This window comes from Salvelinus sp. IW2-2015, linkage group LG6.1 (genome assembly GCF_002910315.2).
Source record: "Salvelinus sp. IW2-2015 linkage group LG6.1, ASM291031v2, whole genome shotgun sequence".
In the NCBI taxonomy this organism is placed as follows: domain Eukaryota; kingdom Metazoa; phylum Chordata; class Actinopteri; order Salmoniformes; family Salmonidae; genus Salvelinus; species Salvelinus sp. IW2-2015.
In genome coordinates this window covers 809,169-827,783 of record NC_036845.1, presented here as the reverse complement: position 1 = coordinate 827,783, position 18,615 = coordinate 809,169, and the positions used below count along the sequence as shown (strand labels likewise).

Here is an 18,615-nt window from a genome sequence, read left to right as displayed (position 1 = left end):
CCTCCCAGTACATTATGGATAACAACATTCAGGCTGTTGATATATTTTTCCTGACCGTAGCAAACCGCAAGAAGCAGTACACTGAAAAGCATATTCCATACAGTTAAAAACAGGACTACTGTACTTATAAAGTCTCATTACCTCAGGGTAAAAAAAAGCAGCTATAAACCTAAATATTTTTCCACAGGGGTGGAAAAAGACGTTCTGAGGCTTTTTATGAACACACTCAAATTCACCGTTGCTAATGTGATTTATTTTCAGTAGAAGAGTGCAGAAAGAGCACTTAAAGAGAGGAAGTGATATTGGAAACAGGGAGAGGGAAACCTTTTAAGAACTAGAAAAAACATAAACTCTAAGTCTACCCAAACAATGCCTTGGTGGGACCCAACCCAAACCTTCAGAGAGAGAGCGAGGGAACGAGGGAGAGAAAAAGGAAGGGGTCCTAGATAAATACCAGTTAATGGGTCATAATGAGGCTTAACGACAGACGAGACCTTCCTACTGAATACAGAGAACAGCAGAAACAAACAAATGATAACAACAATCATAACAACTGCGTCCGCCTCCGTCTTTGTAGGCGTCACATGATAAAGGTGACAAGCAATGAGTCGTCTGCTCCCATTTCTTTAGAATCTCCCCACAGAGAAAGCCAACACAGTTTGGCCTTTACTGAAGATGACAAAACCCATACATTTGGGCTCTTCAGTAATCGAATGATTTTCATGAATGTAAAGGACGTCCACAGACCAACATTTTACACACCAACCAATGTGCTATTTGGTCCAATATTGATAGGAAGCCACTGAGGTGAGTATTTATTTTCACTCAAATTAAATAGTTTTCTTTCTCTTTAAAAGCAGTGTTTTTTTTTCTCTCTTTATTTAATGCTTGAGTTAAAGCTGTAGAGTCATATGATATTGATTAGGGACTTCTAAAGCCTGATTTAAACACTGTAAAGACAAATACGTCTATATGAAGATATCCTGAAGCAATAAAGAAAAAAAATCCTTGGTTTGTTACTGGTTGTTGTCACTGATCAATTTGATTATATTGCATCACGATCATATCATTCAATAGGAAAAACTATACTGCAGACGAGATGAACACCTCCATCCATGTGCTTTAACTGACTACTTTGTGGCCCAGGACTGGACACAAGACTGGACACGAGACTGGACACAAGACTGGACACGAGACTGGACACGAGACTGGACACAAGACTGGACACGAGACTGGACACAAGACTGGACACGAGACTGGACACAAGACTGGACACAGGACACAAAGCCAAGAGCAACAAAGCAAAGAGAAACATACAAAAGGAGTAACAGAGATATGTACAGAAGCTACTATCGGAGTACGAAAGAGACATCTAAAAGATAACAACAAAGATGGACACCCTGGATCCCTCTGCTCTCCCAGGTGCCACCACCGCCGTGACCTATGACTCCAAATCAGAGATGGTGACCCTACCAGGAGGGGTTGTCTCCGTGGCAGGCATCACCGTGATAACCGGGGGCGCTGAACTGTCCTGTGGCTCCTGCATGCTAGCCTTTGGTGTTTGGGGCACTCTGATTGGCCTAAGCGTGGTTGCCCTGGGTATCTGGGACCAATCAGTGCAGGTCGGGGGCCGGACCTCGCACCTCCTGGGGCTGGGATTGGTGGTTCTGGCTATCAGTTTTGGGGTGGTGGGCAGTGTGGTGGGCTTTCGCTTCCTGACGAAGAGGGGAGATATAACGAGGGAGGAGAGGGAGGATGGGAAGGTGGTGCTCATAGGGGAGAGAGGGAGGAGTGTTAAAAAAACTGTGACTGTGTAAAAAAAAAAAAAAAAAGAGGGGATGAGAGAAATACGTTTTCAAGTTATGATTATTGCACGTAGTGGTCTGGCTGTGTTGCACACTGTCACACTTTAGTATTAGTGGAAGAACAGTCATGTTTTATATGTATGTTATGAATTTGTTCCACACCATAAAAATGTATTTTGGTTGAGTAATTTGAAGATTAAATATTTGACAATCTCTGTCTCCATGTGTAAACGCCAATTCTTCCCCTCTTGTTCTGGTATCACATAAACAGACCTTTATCTCTCTCTCTCTTTTCCCTCCTCTTCATCTTTCTCAATCTCTCTCTTCAATCTGGGTGGAATGCAACAGGAAAGTGTGACGATGAGAGGTTTCCTGTGGAAAACAAACAAAACACAATTTTCAATGTGATGCAAGTAGTTTAGAAGATTACTTTTCACATGGTCATTGCACGTCACTCTTCATTATTTAGTCAGACAGGCCCACCGTTTGTAAAACATTGCATAACATTTCCATTATCAAATCAAATCAAATCAAAGTTTCTTGGTCACATACACAGATTTGCAGATGTTATCGCAGGTGCAGCGAAATGCTTGTGTTTCTAATTCCAACAGTGTAGTAATACCTAGCAATAATAATCCCGAAGAAAAATATATATACTGTACATGATTAGAATACACTATATACAGTACTAGTCAAAAGTTTGGACACACCTACTCATTCCAGAGTTTTTCTTTATGTTTACTATTTTCTACATTGTATAATAATTGTGAAGAAATCAAAACTATGAAATAACACATATGGAATCATGTAATAACCAAACAAGTGTTAAACAAGTCAAAATACATTTTATATTTCAGATTCTTCAAAGTTGCCACCCTTTGCCTTGATGACAGCTTTACACACTATTGGTATTCTCTCAACCAGCTTCACCTGGAATGCTTTTCCAACAGTCTTGAAGGAGTTCCCACATATTCTGAGCACTTGTTAGCTGCTTTTCCTTTACTCTGAAGTCCAACTCATTCCAAACAGTCTCAATTGGGATGTGGTTGGGTCATTGTGGAGGCCAGGTCATCTGATGCAGCACTCCATCACTCTCCTTCTTGGTCAAATAGCCCTTACACAGCCTGGAGGTGTGTTGGGCCATTGTCCTGTTGAAAAACAAATTATAGTCCCACTAAGCGCAAACCAGATGGGATGGCGTATCGCTGCAGAATGCTGTGGTAGCCGTGATGGTTAATTGTGCCTTGAATTCTAAATAAATAACAGACAGTGTCACCAGCAAAGCACCCCCACACCATCACACCTCCTCCTCCATGCTTCACGGTGGGAACCACACATGCAGAGATCATCTGTTCACCTACTCTGCGTCTCACAATGACACGGCGGTTGGAACCAAAAATCTCAAATTATCTCCCAAGAGATAATATGATCTCCCAAGCGAATTCTCCTCGGTTATAGTCACAGCCGTGTACATCCCCCCTCAAGCCGATACCACGACGGCCTTTAAAGAACTGGACTTTATGCAAACTGGAAACAACATATCCTGGGATAGGGCAGTGTGCAGTGCAATGGTGATTGCGTCGTCCATGGATTTGTTTGGGCATATGAGAATTGTAGTGGATCTAGGGTGTCGGGTAAGGTGGAGATGATATAGTCCTTAACTAGCCTCTCAAAGAACTTGATCTTTCATCCTATGGTTATGATGGAGGGTGGAGTAAAGGAGTGAGTGTGTGTGTGTGTGAGAGAGAGAGAGAGAGAGAGAGAGAGAGAGAGAGAGAGAGAGAGAGAGAGAGAGAGAGAGAGAGAGAGAGAGAGATATACACTGAGTGTACAAAACACTGAGTGTGCTCTTTCATGACATAAACTGACCAGGTGAATCCAGGTGAAACCTATGACCCTTTATTGATGTCACCTGTTAAATCCACTTCATGTCTCAATTGTCTCAAGGCTTAAAAATCCTTCTTTAACCTGTCTCCCCTTCATCTAGGCTGATTGGATTGTGCATGTGTGCCATTCAGAGGGTAAACGGGTAAGACAAAAGATTGAAGTGCCTTTGAATGGGGTATGGTAGTAGGTGCCACGCGCACCGGTTTGAGTGTGTCAAGAATTGCAATGCTCAAACGTTTCCTGTATGTATCAAGAATGGTCCACCACCCAAAGGACATCCAGCCAACTTAACACAAATGTGGGAAGCATTGGAGTCAACATGGGCCAGCATCCCTGTGGAATGCTTTCAACACTCCATGCCCCGATGAATTGAGGCTGTTCTGAGGGCAAAAGGTGTTGCAACTCAATAGTAGGAAGATGTTCCTAATGTTTTGTACAGTCAGTGTACATACAGATAAAAAAGACACACAAGAGACAAAGACAGATGTGTGTTTGTCTCCATCTGCTGGAGAATGTACTGTACTCATTCTTCATGCCCTTGCTAGCAATACTCAAAACTAGTTTCATTGTCTATAGTTCACGCAAAGGCCTATGAATTGCCTAAGAGTACTGAGTTTCACTGGCACATTTCCTTCACTTCCCCAAACCATTTGTTATTACGGTAGTAACTCATGTTATGTAGAAAGGAAACTTTTCCTGCAATTTCAGCGCATAGTCAGCAGGATTTTCTGTAAAAACACAACCTGATCTGGTTAATCTAGTCTATGGAATGACTGCTGTATATGAAATTGGATACCTGGCCACGTCTTTGCAAACATCTGATGGTTTTCTGCGGATGTTCAGTTGTTCACATAGTTATACTGTACTTGATTAAAGGGTGAAAGGTCATATGTGAAAAATTCAGACAGGTATTAGAGAAGGTCACCTGACAACCCTTCAGTGTTCCCATCGTCACGTGTCATTGTTCAAGTTAGGAACTTTTTTTCCTCCCTTGAAAACAAGACCAGCCGATGTCCCGCCTCTTGTACACGACCGTTGGACACTGCAGACAGTCTTATCACTCCGATAGGCCAGAACAGGAATTCGATCAAATGAGTCGCAATTAAACTACACCCCCTTCTTTAAACTCATTTTAGGAGTAATTGATATCTTCTCCAAAGTGAACTACTGGAATATTACCTGTTTCAACAAATGATATACAAGTTTTGGGAACTAAAGAGACTCAAAGGTGAGTTAACATATAAAAAGACAGAGTGAACGTTTTGGTGCAGTTCTCCGAAGTACAGTAGGCTAAACAGTTGGCCAAATGAAATGAAGGTAATCTCGTAAGATCTATAAGTCATCATGTTATTGCACTTTAGGCCGGCTAGATCGAGTTGGTGTTTATTGCTTAGGCTGCATCGTCGATTATTCTTTGGACGTCCGTGTGTTGCTGTCATTCAATATCTCGTGTGTGTGTGTGTGTGTGTGTGTGTGTGTGTGTTTTTGTAGTACATACAGTACCCAGCAACACAAACTACCAATTCAGCAACAGGTGGTAAGTGTTTGTACAGTCTGAATCGTTTTGGAGGACAGATTGCATAATAATCTGACAGTTACTTTAGAATAACAACACACCAATAAGAAGAAAGAAACCCCATCAGTGATATACATATCCAGGGACAAGGCTTGCCAGACGTTGGTCGAGGTTACTTGGGATCCACTGCCTGTAGGTGTGAGGCCTAGACCAGGGTAGTGGGTACTGTCATGTGTTTTGATCCCCAGTTAAGAGCCTGGTGGTGGCAGGAGGAGGGATCTGTGAGGAGGACAGGTACGCCTGCTAGGGCAAGTCATGTTGGGAAACACCCTAAGTCGGTGTGTGTGAATTAAAAGGAGTATGCTTACTAACCGTGAATGGAGTCATTTTGCTTAGTAATGCTAATGTTAAGTCATTCTGATTCTGCATACTGCCAAGTCACTTGTCTAACGGCACAACCTGTTATTGGAGAGAGCAACAGACATATGTAAAAGTAGACAAGACTCATAGTGTGAATAAAGTAACTAACTCGATACACACTGTATCACTTCTATGTCTAGTGTTCACATTCTGTCCCTCACAGTGAGACACAGGAAACTAAGAGAAAGGGAAACAGATGATGGTGGTTTGATAGTTATAAAGGGGTTTTTACTTCTGAAAATAGTCATGTAGTATGTACCTGCAAGCCTATATTTCCACTGACATTGTAGAAATGATTATGATTCTGTTTTTTTCTCTCTCTCTTTCAGAATGGGCACCAACCCGCTCCCCCCCAGACATCAGCGTCAGTTAGAGCAGAGGAAGAGGCATTAAGGAGAATAGGGGGGTCATTTACTGTAGAAATGGAGCAAGGACCATGTACAGTAGAGAGATGGATGAAATGGGAGTAGACATGAGTGTGAGAGGTCTAGATAAACTAGTTGGGTAGGTATTTATATATAAGAGGAAGAGGTGTATTGACAGACACAGTTCACATACTCATATCAGCTGAGACCAATTAACTTATAGACAGAGAGGGAGATAGAGAGGGATGGAGTGTGGAGAGAGTATCCTGTGTGGGTCTGGGGAGCTGGATCTGGACCCTGATATTGTGAGTGAAGAGGCCGGGAAACTGTACTCAGAACTACAGGTAAACACACATCACATCCACCACTCAACTGCTTTCTGTTTTATCACCCCTTTCCTGCTTCTCTTTCTCCTCGCTGGCTTTTCATTCCTCTGTCTCTTCTCCATCACCACCCACACTCATCTGATGCTACCCCCCATCCCTTCTTCCCTGCTACAGACAGTGATAGAGACCCATGGCGTAGGGGTTGTGGAGTCCCTGGTGCCCATTCTTGTATGGGTCCTGGAGGGCCTGGCCAGCTGCAGAGCCCAGCTCAGAGAGAGGGAGGAGGAGGCCGAGAGAGAGAAAGGAGAGCGAGATGAGCTGTTGGAGAGATACCAGAGTGAGAAACTACTGAGGAGAGAGGAGCCCAGGAGGTGAGAAGGCGATGGAATGTGTTTATGGATGATATATATTTTTTTTATGCTAATTTGATATGGAGTCAGGTTTGGGATCAATTCCTTTTCAACTCAGTGAATTCAGATGTTTGATTAAAATGCATAAATAAAACGTTCATATAGTTTCATTCATTTTGATACATGTTGTTTTTTGCAATTTAGCGGTATCTGGAGTTGGATGACCAATTGAGCAGACGGAGGACGATGAGGGGAAGAGAGAAGGAGAGAGAGAGAGGGAAAAAGAACTGGAGAAAAAAGCCAGAGAGCAGGCTGACCAATGTGAGTGTCTGACTGGGTCACCCCGTACTGGAAGAATACTTAACGAGTCGGACGCAAAGTATTTACTTCAGACGCCCGACAAGGCCCTCATCCCCGTCATTCGCAGGAGGAATAGACAGAGATATCGGGGACGTGTCTGGTGTCTTGTAAGGATCCACGGCATGACAAAGTCTACCGCCCCCCCCCCCCCCCCCCCCCAGGAGACTGAAAAGATTTGACACGGTCCTCAGATCCTCAAAAAGTTATAACAGCTGCACCATCGAGAGCCATCAAGACTGGTGCATCACTGCCTGGTATGGCCTGCTCGCCTCCGACCGCAAGGCACCACCGAGGTAGTACATCACTGCGGCGAAGGTTCCTGCCATCCAGGACCTCTATATCAGGCGGTGTCAGAGGAAGGCCCTAAAAATTGTCTAAGACTCCAGCCACCTAGTCATAAACTGTCTCTCTGCTACCGCACGCAAGCGTACCAGAGCGCCAAGTCTAGTCCAAAAGGCTTCTTAACAGCTTTTACCCCTAAGCCATAAGACTCCTGAACAGCTACACAGACTATTGCATCTGCCCCCCCCCCCCCCTTGTACACTGCTGCTACTCTCTGTTTATTGTCTATGCATAGTCACTTTAACTCAACCTACATGTACATATTACCTCAATTACCTCGACTAACCTGTGCCCCTGCACATTGATTCTGTAAGGGCTTGTAAGTAAGCGTTTCACTGTAAGGTTTACCTGTTGTATTCGGCGCATGTGACAAATAACATTTTATTTGAATTTAAAAAAAAGTGAAGTAAACAATCAGAAATTAACAGTAAACATTACACTCACAAAAGAATAAAGACATTTCAAATGGTCTATTATGACTATGTACAGTGTTGTAACAATCTCTATCTATTTCCCGCTCTCTCTTTTGATGCCTTACCCTCTTCATGTCCGTGTAGATTATTTTATATTATTTGATTCACTTCCTTCATTCACGTCCTTTTTGTTACAAACTGAGGATGTTTGGTAAGACCATGGCAAGTAGGCTACGGCAGAATCTGACTGGCACCCTTCGTCATTGAGACGTACTGTATGTGACACTAATGCTAATTGCTACTGTGTGTTGTGTTGTTTCTGTGACAGTGGTGGCCTTGGAAGAGCAGAGGGCTGGACTGGGCAGAGAGTTGAACACACTGAAGCACACTCACAACAAGGTCAGACGACAGCATGTTTAGACTGATGAGGCTGTTTGGGACTCAACGTCTGTGTACTCTTCTATCAATAACAGCTGCTGTCCATCATTGGAAATGTATTTTATTATTCCCCTGTCCCTCCTTGTTGTCCTTCTTTTTCTAACTCCATTCTCTCGTTCTCTCGCTGTCTCTCAGTTGGTGGTCAGTTATAAGGATCTGCTGGAGAGGAAAATGGATCTAGAGAGAGCGAGATCTCCACTAAGGTTAGCCAACACTCAATTCAGTTAATATGACTACAACAACATGGAACGGTATGCAGTCTTTCCATTCTAAAGATATCTCTCTCACTGTGGTACATTCATTTGATGGTTTCTGATTTTCACTGCATTATGATGTCACAATGGGCCCTGTCTGTCTTTAGTAACCATGTGCGCTCCAAGAATTCACAATCTACCCAGGGCCAGTCAGAATCCTGTGTTAGCGGGCAGGAGGTACGTTCTCTAGATTTGATAACCTCTGTTCTGTCTTGTAGCAGTAGTATTTTTCTACGGAAGTTGTCCTTACTGACACCTCCCCTTTTCCAGCTAACTGATCAAAGGCCAGAAACACCTCCTGATTCTGTCCTGTTGGAAGAACCGGTAACCAAGGACGATAGGGTGATTGACATTGTCGTAATGCCAGACAGAGATGCGTCCTTCATTAATGACATCATAAGCTCCACCCCTGAGCTGGTGAAGTTTCATGGCCTTATGAAGGCCAGGTATGTCCTGTATGTGTGCACTTACAGTGCAAGATGAACTGGACTGRCTTTATTGCATTACCATGAAAGCTTTTCTTTTACACATTCATAACCATAAACCAACTCAGCCACAACTAGTTCACTGTAAATCAGACRACTTCCCTTCACAGGTCTGTCATGGTTCAGAAAGACTYTTGATTGGACATCTCCCCAACACACACTTTACTGTTGGACAAACTGACACTCACTGCCCCCTCCCAACCTTTTCTCTGTTACCCATGTTCCCTAGCACCCCGGTCCGAGCAGACGCCAAAGAGCCAATCAGAGACAAGACCAGCATGGGGGAAGAAATTAATGAGGTGGCGGAGAAGGAAGGAGAGAAGGAGGAGAAAAAAGAGGAAGGAGCGAAGCAGGAGATGGAGGATGAGGATATGGATAGTCTGGAATGGGAGCTGAGGAACACAGAGTCTGTGTTCTCAGAGCTGTCAGAGCTGAGTCAGGAATACATAGAGAGTGTGGACCAGGGGCCCAGTGTCAGAGGTACGGCCATTAGGCAAGGGCACACCTGTGCCCCCTGTTTGCAGTGAAACACTGCACTGGTTGTTCACATAAGATGAAATGTATGCCCTTTGCTCTCTTAAAATACATACAACCTCTATTTTACAGCCAGAGGAAGTCTAGGGGGAAAGAGCTGAGGGGGTATCTTAGGCAGTGCTGGGCAGTAGGCACTAGTTAAACTGGATTGAAGTGTCAATGTCATGAGATCTGGCGTGAGCAATTACAAGCTAGTTGTTCTGAAAAGGGTTGACTTAGGGTTAAGGTATGGGTTAATGCTATTTGTGGTGAGAACTGTTTGTTTCTTCTTGTCTGTGCAGGCAGCACCGACCAGTTTGAGGAGATTCTTTCTCAGTATGAGGACCTGAAACACACCCAGTAAGTCCCCGCGKTTATCCCACCGTTATTATTACCCTACTATGACTAGTCCTGTGTGACTAACTCTGTGTGTAGGGGGCTTACCATTCACTATGCCTCTGTTTCATTTAGATACGTTGACAGAGTGCACATTGGGCCTGAAGTAAAACTGGGCACAATGGGTCCTTTGTTTACTGTATTTACTTACTTATGCATTATTTCTATCTCTCATTCATTTTCTCTCTCTCTTACACTGTCTCCCTCTACCTTTCCCAGTGAGTTAGTGAACGCGGCCCGGAAAGCACTGATCTCTCGTGTGGAGGAGCTGACCAATGAGAGGTCAGCTCTTAAAGTGGAGGTGACTTCCTGCCAGGAGACTGTCACCCGATTGGAGGGAAGGATGAAGGAAATGGAGGAGGAAACCAAGAGGTACACAACTCTAGTATCAGGTCGTTGATGGTTGGCAGAATGAGACAACAAAGGAATACAAACAATATTTGTTCATGTGGTGTGATTCATTGATTGCGTGTGTTTCTGCTCTTCTGTAGACTTCGGAAAGAACTGGAATCAAATAAATCAGATGATGTAAGAGGGCTTTCTTTGTGTTGTCTCTTTATATTCTGCTAATAGATGTGTTGTAACCTTTTTCTGTTTCTCTAATGGACTTGATGTACTCTAACTAGAATGTTAATCTGTTACCCATAGTCCTCCCTGACCATATCGCTGCGTCGGTTCTCTCGTTCGGAGATGTCCCGTGTTGTCATGGAGAAGAACCAGTATAAGGAGCGTTTGTTTGAGCTGCAGGAGGCTGTGAGACGCAGTCAGACCATTCGGTAACCATACCTGCCTGTCTCCCCCATAGAAGTAGACTGACAGGAGGCTGTGAGACGCAGTCAGACCATTCGGTAACCATACCTGCCTGTCTCCCCCATAGAAGTAGACTGACAGGAGGCTGTGAGACGCAGTCAGACCATTCGGTAAACCATACCTGCCTGTCTCCCCATAGAAGTAGACTGACAGAGGCTGTGAGACGCAGTCAACCATTCGTAACCATACCTGCCTGTCCTCCCATAGGAAAGTAGACTGACAGGAGGCTGTGAGACGCAGTCAGACCATTCGGTAACCATACCTGCCTGTCTTCCCCCATAGAAGTAGACTGACAGGAGGTTTCATAGTCCTGTAGAAAAGGGAGAAGGGAATAACTCATTTTTCTCCATCTCACATCAGTCATCCCTTCTTTTCAGGGCCACCCAAGAAGAGAGGATCACAGAGAGAGAAAGGACTAGTGTGTGGAGAAGGTAGGAGCGAGGGAGTGAAGAATCAGGAAGGAAAAGACGACTGTTTTTAATTTGGCAATTATTGCAGTGAAGAAGTCCACAGATGCTGTTAACCACTTTCTCCACTTTAAACCTTGAACTGATAACAGGCACACATCCACACATATTTGTCTTGGGCCTGGCTCTGACTTCACAACATTTAGCTGTTCATATTTACCTGTGGCTACACAGTCTATAGCCCAAGCACATGACCAGACCTTTGGGAAAGTTATGCGTAATAGTTTCTGGTCCATTGCAGTCAAATTAACCATCTCTCTGTCCGTTCAAGATTCAACCGTTTGTTTGGCCTGAACAAGAACCCCTTGGTTCCGTCYGCTGCTCTAGCGCTGACCTTGCCGACGTCCCCGTCCCTCACTCACTCACCAATGGGGTCTCCACGGCAACTGGCTGTCAGTACAACTCAGACAGAGTACGTTGATTTTTATTTTATTTAACCTTTATTTAACTAGGCAAGTCAGTTAAGAACACATTCTTATTAACAATGACGGCCTAGGAACAGTGGGTTAACTGCCTTGTTCAGGGGCAGAACGACAGATTTTTACCTTGTCAGCTCGGTTACTGGCCCAACGCTCTAACCACTAGGCTACCTGCCTCCCCATGATAATGGGATTACATGTCTATGGAGCTCTTTGCAACTGCTCAAAGTGCTTTACATTGTAAGGTCTGAAGTGAACTCACCTCAGTGGGTGAGAGAGTGGTTTAAAAAGATGTAACATAGGTTACATTAGTAACTATCATAAAGCAGTCATCTTTTTAAACCACTCTCTCACCCACTGCTCCTTCTTCCCCTCTGTTCTTCCTCTTCCCGCTTCCTCCCAGTGGTGCCTCCCCTGCTGCAGCCCTGTCTCCGCGGGTCAGGAGGAGGGAGCTGTACGAGAGAAATCCGCCTCATGTCTGGGAACCCTGGGAAAACGCCAGTTCATGGCTGGAAGCATGCCCACTGTCACACACACAGTGTAAAACACACACACACACAGTTGAAGTCGGAGTTTACATACACTTAGGTTGGAGTCATTAAAACTCGTTTTTCAACCACTCCAACAAATTTATTTGTTAACAAACTATAGTTTTGGCAAGTCGGTTGAGGACATCTACTTTGCTGCATGAACACAAGTAATTTTTCCAACAATTGTTTACAGACAGATTATTTCACTTATAATTCACTGTATCACAATTCCAGTGGGTCAGAAGATTACATACACTAAGTTGACTGTGCCTTTAAACAGCTTAGAAAATTCCAGAAAATGATGTCATGGCTTTAGAATCTTCTGATAGGTAATTGACATAATTTGAGTCAATTGGAGGTGTACCTGTGGATGTATTTCAAGGCCTACCTTCAAATTCAGTGCCTCTTTGCTTGACATCATGGGAAAATCAAAAGAAATCAGCCAAGACCTCAGAAGAAAAAAATATATATATACAAAAGTACAAAAGTATATATATCCACAGTAAAACGTATATATATCCACAGTATATATATATACATATATATCCACAGTAAAACGAGTCCTATATCGACATAACCCGAAAGGCCGCTCAGCAAGGAAGAAACCACTGCTCCAAAAGCGCCATAAAAAAGCCAGACTACGGTTTGCAACTGCACATGGGGGAAAAGATTATACTTATTGGAGAAATGTCCTCTGGTCTGATGAAACAGAAATAGAACTGTTTGGCCATAATGACCACCGTTATGTTTGGAGGAAAAAGGGGGAGACTTGCAAGCTGAAGAACACCATCCCAACTGTGAAGCACGGGGGTGGCAACATCAGGTTGTGGGGGTGCTTTGCTGCAAGAGGGAATGGTGCACTTCACAAAATAGATGGCATCATGAGGTCGGAAAATGATGTCGATTATATTGAAGCAACTTCTCAAGACATCAGTGAGGAAGTTAAAGCTTGGTCGCAAATGGATCTTCCAAATGGACAATGACCCCAAGCATACTTCCAAAGTTGTGGCAAAATGGCTTAAGGACAACAAAGTCAAGGTATTGGAGTAGCCATCACAAAGCCCTGACCTCACTCCCTTAGGAAATTTGTGGGCAGAACTGAAAAAGCGTGTGCGAGCAAGGAGGCCTACAAACCTGATTCAGTTACACCAGCTCTGTCAGGAGGAATGGGCCAAAATCCACCCAACTTATTTGGGGAGGCTTGTGGAAGGCTACCCGAAACGCTTGACCCAAGTTAAACAATTGAAAGGCAATGCTACCAAATACTAATTGAGTGTATGTAAACTTCAGACCCACTGGGAATGTGATGAAATAAATAAATCATTTTCTCTACTATTATTCTGACATTTCTAGGGGTATGTAAACTTCGGACTTCAACTGTACAGTGCCTTCAGAAAGTATTCACACCCCTTGACTTTTCCACGTTTTGTTGAGTTACAAAGTGGGATTAAAATAGATTTAACTGTCATTTTTTGACAACAATCTACAAACAATAATCTGTCATGTCAAAGTGGGAGAAAAATTATAATATTTGTAAAACATTTATGGAAAATAAAACACTAATCTATCTTGATTACATAAGTATTCAACCCCTGAGTCAATACATGTTAGAATCACCTTGGGGAGCGATTATTAGCGAGATTATAAATAGTATTTTTGGTTAAGTCTCTAAGAGCTTTGCACACCTGGATTGGACACTATTTGTCCATTTATTATTCTTTTAAAACTTCTTCAAGCTCTGTCATGTTGGTTGTTGGTCATTGCTAGACAGACATTTAAACATTTTGGCATCTTCAAGTTTATTTAAGTCAAAACTGAATGTTCCTGAGTGGCCTAGTTACAATGTCGTCTTGGTAAGCAACTCCAGTGTATATTTGGGCTTGTGTTTTAAGTTATTGTCTTGCTGAAAGGTGAATTTGTCTCCCAGTGTCTGTTGGAAATCAGACTGATCCAGGTTTTCCTCTAGGATTTTGCCTGTGCTTAGCTCTATTACGAATTTTCTTTTATCCTAAAAAAACTCCCTAGTCCTTGCAGATGACAAGTATACCCATAACATGATGCAGCCACCACCATGCTTGAAAATATGAAGAGTGGTACTCAGTTATGTGTTGTTTTGGATTTGCCCCAAAACATAACGCTTCGTATTCAGAACAAAAAATGAATTTCTTTGCCACATGTTTTACAGTATTACTTTAGTCCCTTATAGCAAACAGGATACATGTTTTACAGTATTACTTTAGTNCATGTTTTACAGTATTACTTTAGTGCCTTATAGCAAACAGGATGCATGTTTTGGACTATTTTTATTCTGTACAGGCTTCCTCATTTCTCTCTGTCATTTAGGTTAGTATTGCGGAGTAACTACAATGTTGTTGATCCATCCTCAGTTGATCCATCCTCAGTTTTCTCCTATCACAGCCAGTAAATGTTTAAAATCACCATTGGCCTCGTGGTGAAATCCTTGAGCGGTTTCCTTCTCCTGTATCTTTGTAGTGACTGGGTGTATTGATACACCATCCAAAGTGTAATTAATAACTTCTCCATGCTCAGAGGGATGCTCAATGTCTGCTTTTTTGCCCTTCTTTGCGAGGCATTGGAAAACATCCCTGGTCTTTGTGGTTGAATCGGTGCTTGAAATTCACTACTCTACTGAGGGACCTTACAGATAACTGTATGTGTAGGGTACAGAGATGGAGTAGTCATTCAAAACAGAATGCACACAGAGTGAATCCATGCAAGTTGTGACTTGTTAAGCAACACTTTAACTCCTTTAACTTATTTAGGCTTGCCATACCAAAGGGTTTGAATACATATTAACTCAAGACATTTCAGCTTTTCATTTTTTATTTATTTGTACAATTCCACTGTGACATGGGGTATTATGTGTAGATCAGTGACACACAATCTCAATTGAATACATTTTAAATTCAGGCAGTAACACAACAAAATGTGGAAAAAGTCAAGGGGTGTGAATACTTTCTGAAGACACTGTAGGTAAACACAATATTTACTTCAGAGGTGAAAATACTCACACACAGACTGTGGAAGTAGACACAAACCTTAATCTGGTATATTCAGTATATTGTGTGGGATTATTGCAGGATTCCTCCGATCCGACCCCTGAGCCCAAAGATGTGCCTGTCCTAGTGCAGCTCAGACTGCTGGACCAGAGAGATTCTACAGCCAAGGTAGGACTTACTATTCAGAAACATGTTTACAATCAGTGCTATGGTTTTTAACCCAGACAGTCTTTTCCCAGAACACAGTCCATAACTTGTGTTTTCTCTCTGTAGCTAAACTGTGCTGTTGCTGTCACACCTGAGATCTCAGGCGAGACAACGGTAAGGTGGTCATTACCGTCAAWTTACTAGTTCTAGTCACAGTAACTACCACTTGCAGTACCATCTAACCACYATTTTCAGACCATGTCATGCCAATGGTTTTCTCAATGTCAAATTGACCCCTAGCTCTTACTGGCACTTCTTGTAGATCTGAGAGGTTTGATAGGTAGAATCAATATGGTAGTAGCTCCATGTCCACTGACAGGCTAGATGGAACCATGTTGTTTAGCATACTGGTTACACCCATCCAAACCTTTTAGGTCTACACACAAACGCCTAGTGGGTAGGGGCTAGGGCAGTGTTTCCCCAGCTCGGTCCTGGGGACTCCAAGGGGTTTTGGTTTTTGCCCTAGCACCACACAGCTGATTCAAATGATCAACTCATCACTAAGCTTTGATTATATGAATCCGCTGTGTAGTGCTAGGGCAAAAAACAAAACGTGCACCCCTTGGAGTCTCCAGGACCGAGTTTGGGAAACACTGGGCTAGRGGTTGATCTGTCATTTTTCAGTAGTAGGCATCACTCCTCTCTCTTCCATCCACTCTGTCAGTGTGCAGTGTGGGTGGTCTCTGGTCCCGCCTCCAGTAGTGATGTCACAGTGATCAACCCTGCACGGTCCAATACGGTGCTGGATCAGTTCAGCCTCCCGCCCACCTCGCCCGCCCTATGCATCTGTGCTGTGCCCCCTACTGGTCAGTGCTATCTATTACTCTCCGGGTAAAAGTTACCCTTRGGCACAGATCTAGGATCAGCTTACCAATTTTWGATTTCTGTAGACTTGTTAACCATAGCCACCATCATTTCCAAATCATCACTCAACTAGTTATTTCCATTAACAATGCTTTAAACACTGGCAATGCTATCAGCTTACTGTCTCTGTTATGTTTCTGTGTCATCAGGTGAGACCTCAGGAACTGTGTGGATTGGAACTCAGGAAGGAAGGTGAGGTGTGGAGATCAGAACCATGCTRTTCCATGATATGTTAAACAATTGACAGTTGCTCATTCTCCCTCTCTCCTCTGTTTCTTTCTTCCTCCATTCCCAGTGTGTTGGTCCACTCCGCGTCCACAGCCAGGAGGCGCTGTCTGCAGTCTATCTCTCTGTCTGAGGGTGTGCACTCTCTCACGTGAGTACTCCTGTACCCAGTCCGATATAGACCGCGAGCCCCTACAGTTGGACACTTGGATGACTAGATCTGAAAGGATAATTGTGTACCAGTTTGAATATTGCATGTTTTGTCTTTGTTTATTTTCAACTCTAAACCTTTCAGGTATTCACAGGGTCAAGTCATTGCTGGATTAGCCAATGGGACGCTTGCATTCTTCTCGCACAACCCAGGTAATTCCCCCTCTCAGGTTACTGTCAGGATCAGGTCGGGTTACTGTCAGGACAGTCGGTTATGTAGGATCAGTCAGGCTACTGTCAGGATCAGATCAAGGTTACTGTCAGGATCAGGTCGGGTTACTGTCAGGCTTACTGTCAGGATCAGATCAGGTTACTGTCAGGATCAGATCGGAGTGTTACTGTCAGGATCAGATCAGGTTACTGTCAGGATCAGGTCAGGTTACTGTCAGGATCAGATCGGGTTACTGTCAGGATCAGATCGGGTTACTGTCAGGGTCAGGTCGGGTTACTGTCAAGGACAATCCTCTCCTCAACATTCGCGGCCACTGCTAGTTGCTCTCGCCATCCTATCTGCCTCTCGCGGGGCGTTGTGCGCGTTGTTTTTTCTGCATGAGAAGGGTACTGTTATTTCAATGCCCTACTGACCACCCTTGCATGGTTTGATAAACCAGTATTGCCAGCATTATGGTTTTATTCACTGAAGCTATCTGGGAGTGTTCCCAGAGAGTAGCTGAAGAAAGTGAAGTAGACCCAACCTGCCAGTGTTTTAGAAGTTCTATGATATTGAACCTTGAGATACTTTTAGAATAGTTTTTCTTCCCTTTTGGCATTGCAGCGTACTGATATGAATAGCTTACGTAGCCTAGTGGTTAGAGACTGGGCCAGTAAACGAAGGTTGCTGGATCAAATCCCTGAGCTGACTAATAGTAAAAATCTGTCTTTTTCCCCTGAAGCCGGCACCCCTGTTCCCGGGCACCAAAGACGTGGTTGTCGATTATGGCAGCCCCCCACTTCTGATTCAGAGGGGTTGGGTTAATGCAGAAGACACATTTCAGTTGAATGCATTTCCCAGTTGTAACATACTGACTAGGTATCCCCTCTTCCAGTTCGGAACAGTAGTTTAGACCCCTTGACTTTTTCCACAATTTCTAAAATGGATTAAAATAAAATAACAATCCTCATCTAATCTACACACAATACCCATAAATGACAAAGAAAAAACGATTTTTAGAAATGTTTTCATGAGATCAGTGCTTCCCGTCACGTCGGGAGCCCCTTTGAAGCGTGTTGAGGTCCCCAAGACCCAGTCCCTCTCATTCTTTTTGTTTAACATCATATATATTGTTCCAGAGTAGAAAATTACATAGAATACAACTATTTTATTTTTCACCCCACCCAAAGAGAGATGAAGAACATACAACAAACATAAAGAAATCCAATAATATAACAATAAAGTATAATATATCAGTTGTAGATAATGCAGATTACGCTTTTGACTTAGAGCCATATTTACATAAAATATAGAAGACTATCAGATTTACGTTCCAATGCTTTACAATATCACTGGTTTGCAAAAACTCACAATAACAGATCCAAATATTATGAATCTGGGGCTTTCTTTTTCCACTATTAAGTACCATTTTTGTTCAAGAGTCAGACTTGATGTTAATTATTTTACAACTGACAAGTGAGGGGGAACTCAACATACTTCCAGTGGGAGCGTCAACTTGAACGTCTAGATTGTAAATGACAGAAAGTCAACCATTTTTTTTCTCTCTATGTAAGGAGATATTCTCTTGGGTAAAGATTTAGAGGCATGTTAGGGATTAGTGGTATTGGGGTAGAGGTCATTTCAGAGATATAGCGTAAAACCCAACAATATGAGCTAAACGTTGTGTATTTCAGCACATTCCCTCCAGGCAATGATAAAGGTACTAAATGTGTGTTACAATTTAACAACACAGGTCTGAGGATTTGGGTCAATATTTTGTGGAGCTTAACTTCGTCTTGCGCTACTGGATCCCTGTTTAAAAAAACGACATAACCGGGATAT

The 18,615-nt window shown here is 43.2% G+C and overlaps 2 protein-coding genes across 3 annotated transcripts in view; both read left to right on the top strand.

Moving 5' to 3' along the window:
• The first annotated feature begins 598 nt into the window (after window positions 1-598).
• LOC111964709 (transmembrane protein 100) lies at window positions 599-2,022 on the top strand. Of its 2 annotated transcripts, none has more exons than XM_023988541.2 (2): window positions 599-807; window positions 1,078-2,022. In XM_023988541.2, exon 2 carries the CDS (start codon window positions 1,392-1,394, stop codon window positions 1,815-1,817), a length of 426 nt encoding a protein of 141 aa, XP_023844309.1. In that variant the 5' UTR covers window positions 599-807; window positions 1,078-1,391; the 3' UTR covers window positions 1,818-2,022. The 2 variants fall into 2 exon arrangements, with proteins under 2 accessions (XP_023844309.1, XP_023844310.1); XM_023988542.2 differs by having other exon boundaries at window positions 600-807; window positions 1,147-2,022.
• Window positions 2,023-4,724: 2,702 nt separating this feature from the next.
• LOC111964584 (C-Jun-amino-terminal kinase-interacting protein 4) overlaps window positions 4,725-18,615 on the top strand; it is a 24,016-nt gene continuing 10,125 nt past the window's right edge. Inside the window, 26 exon segments of the mRNA XM_070443860.1 lie at window positions 4,725-4,920; window positions 5,184-5,229; window positions 5,958-6,337; window positions 6,494-6,679; window positions 6,682-6,690; window positions 6,874-6,940; window positions 6,943-6,990; window positions 8,113-8,183; window positions 8,358-8,425; window positions 8,584-8,653; window positions 8,747-8,922; window positions 9,191-9,441; window positions 9,777-9,834; window positions 10,090-10,242; window positions 10,362-10,398; window positions 10,519-10,646; window positions 11,058-11,111; window positions 11,419-11,559; window positions 11,970-12,046; window positions 12,049-12,104; window positions 15,198-15,284; window positions 15,390-15,437; window positions 15,988-16,129; window positions 16,337-16,379; window positions 16,483-16,563; window positions 16,708-16,775. Coding sequence (XP_070299961.1) covers window positions 6,239-6,337; window positions 6,494-6,679; window positions 6,682-6,690; window positions 6,874-6,940; window positions 6,943-6,990; window positions 8,113-8,183; window positions 8,358-8,425; window positions 8,584-8,653; window positions 8,747-8,922; window positions 9,191-9,441; window positions 9,777-9,834; window positions 10,090-10,242; window positions 10,362-10,398; window positions 10,519-10,646; window positions 11,058-11,111; window positions 11,419-11,559; window positions 11,970-12,046; window positions 12,049-12,104; window positions 15,198-15,284; window positions 15,390-15,437; window positions 15,988-16,129; window positions 16,337-16,379; window positions 16,483-16,563; window positions 16,708-16,775 — 2,218 coding nt within the window. The 5' untranslated portion in view covers window positions 4,725-4,920; window positions 5,184-5,229; window positions 5,958-6,238.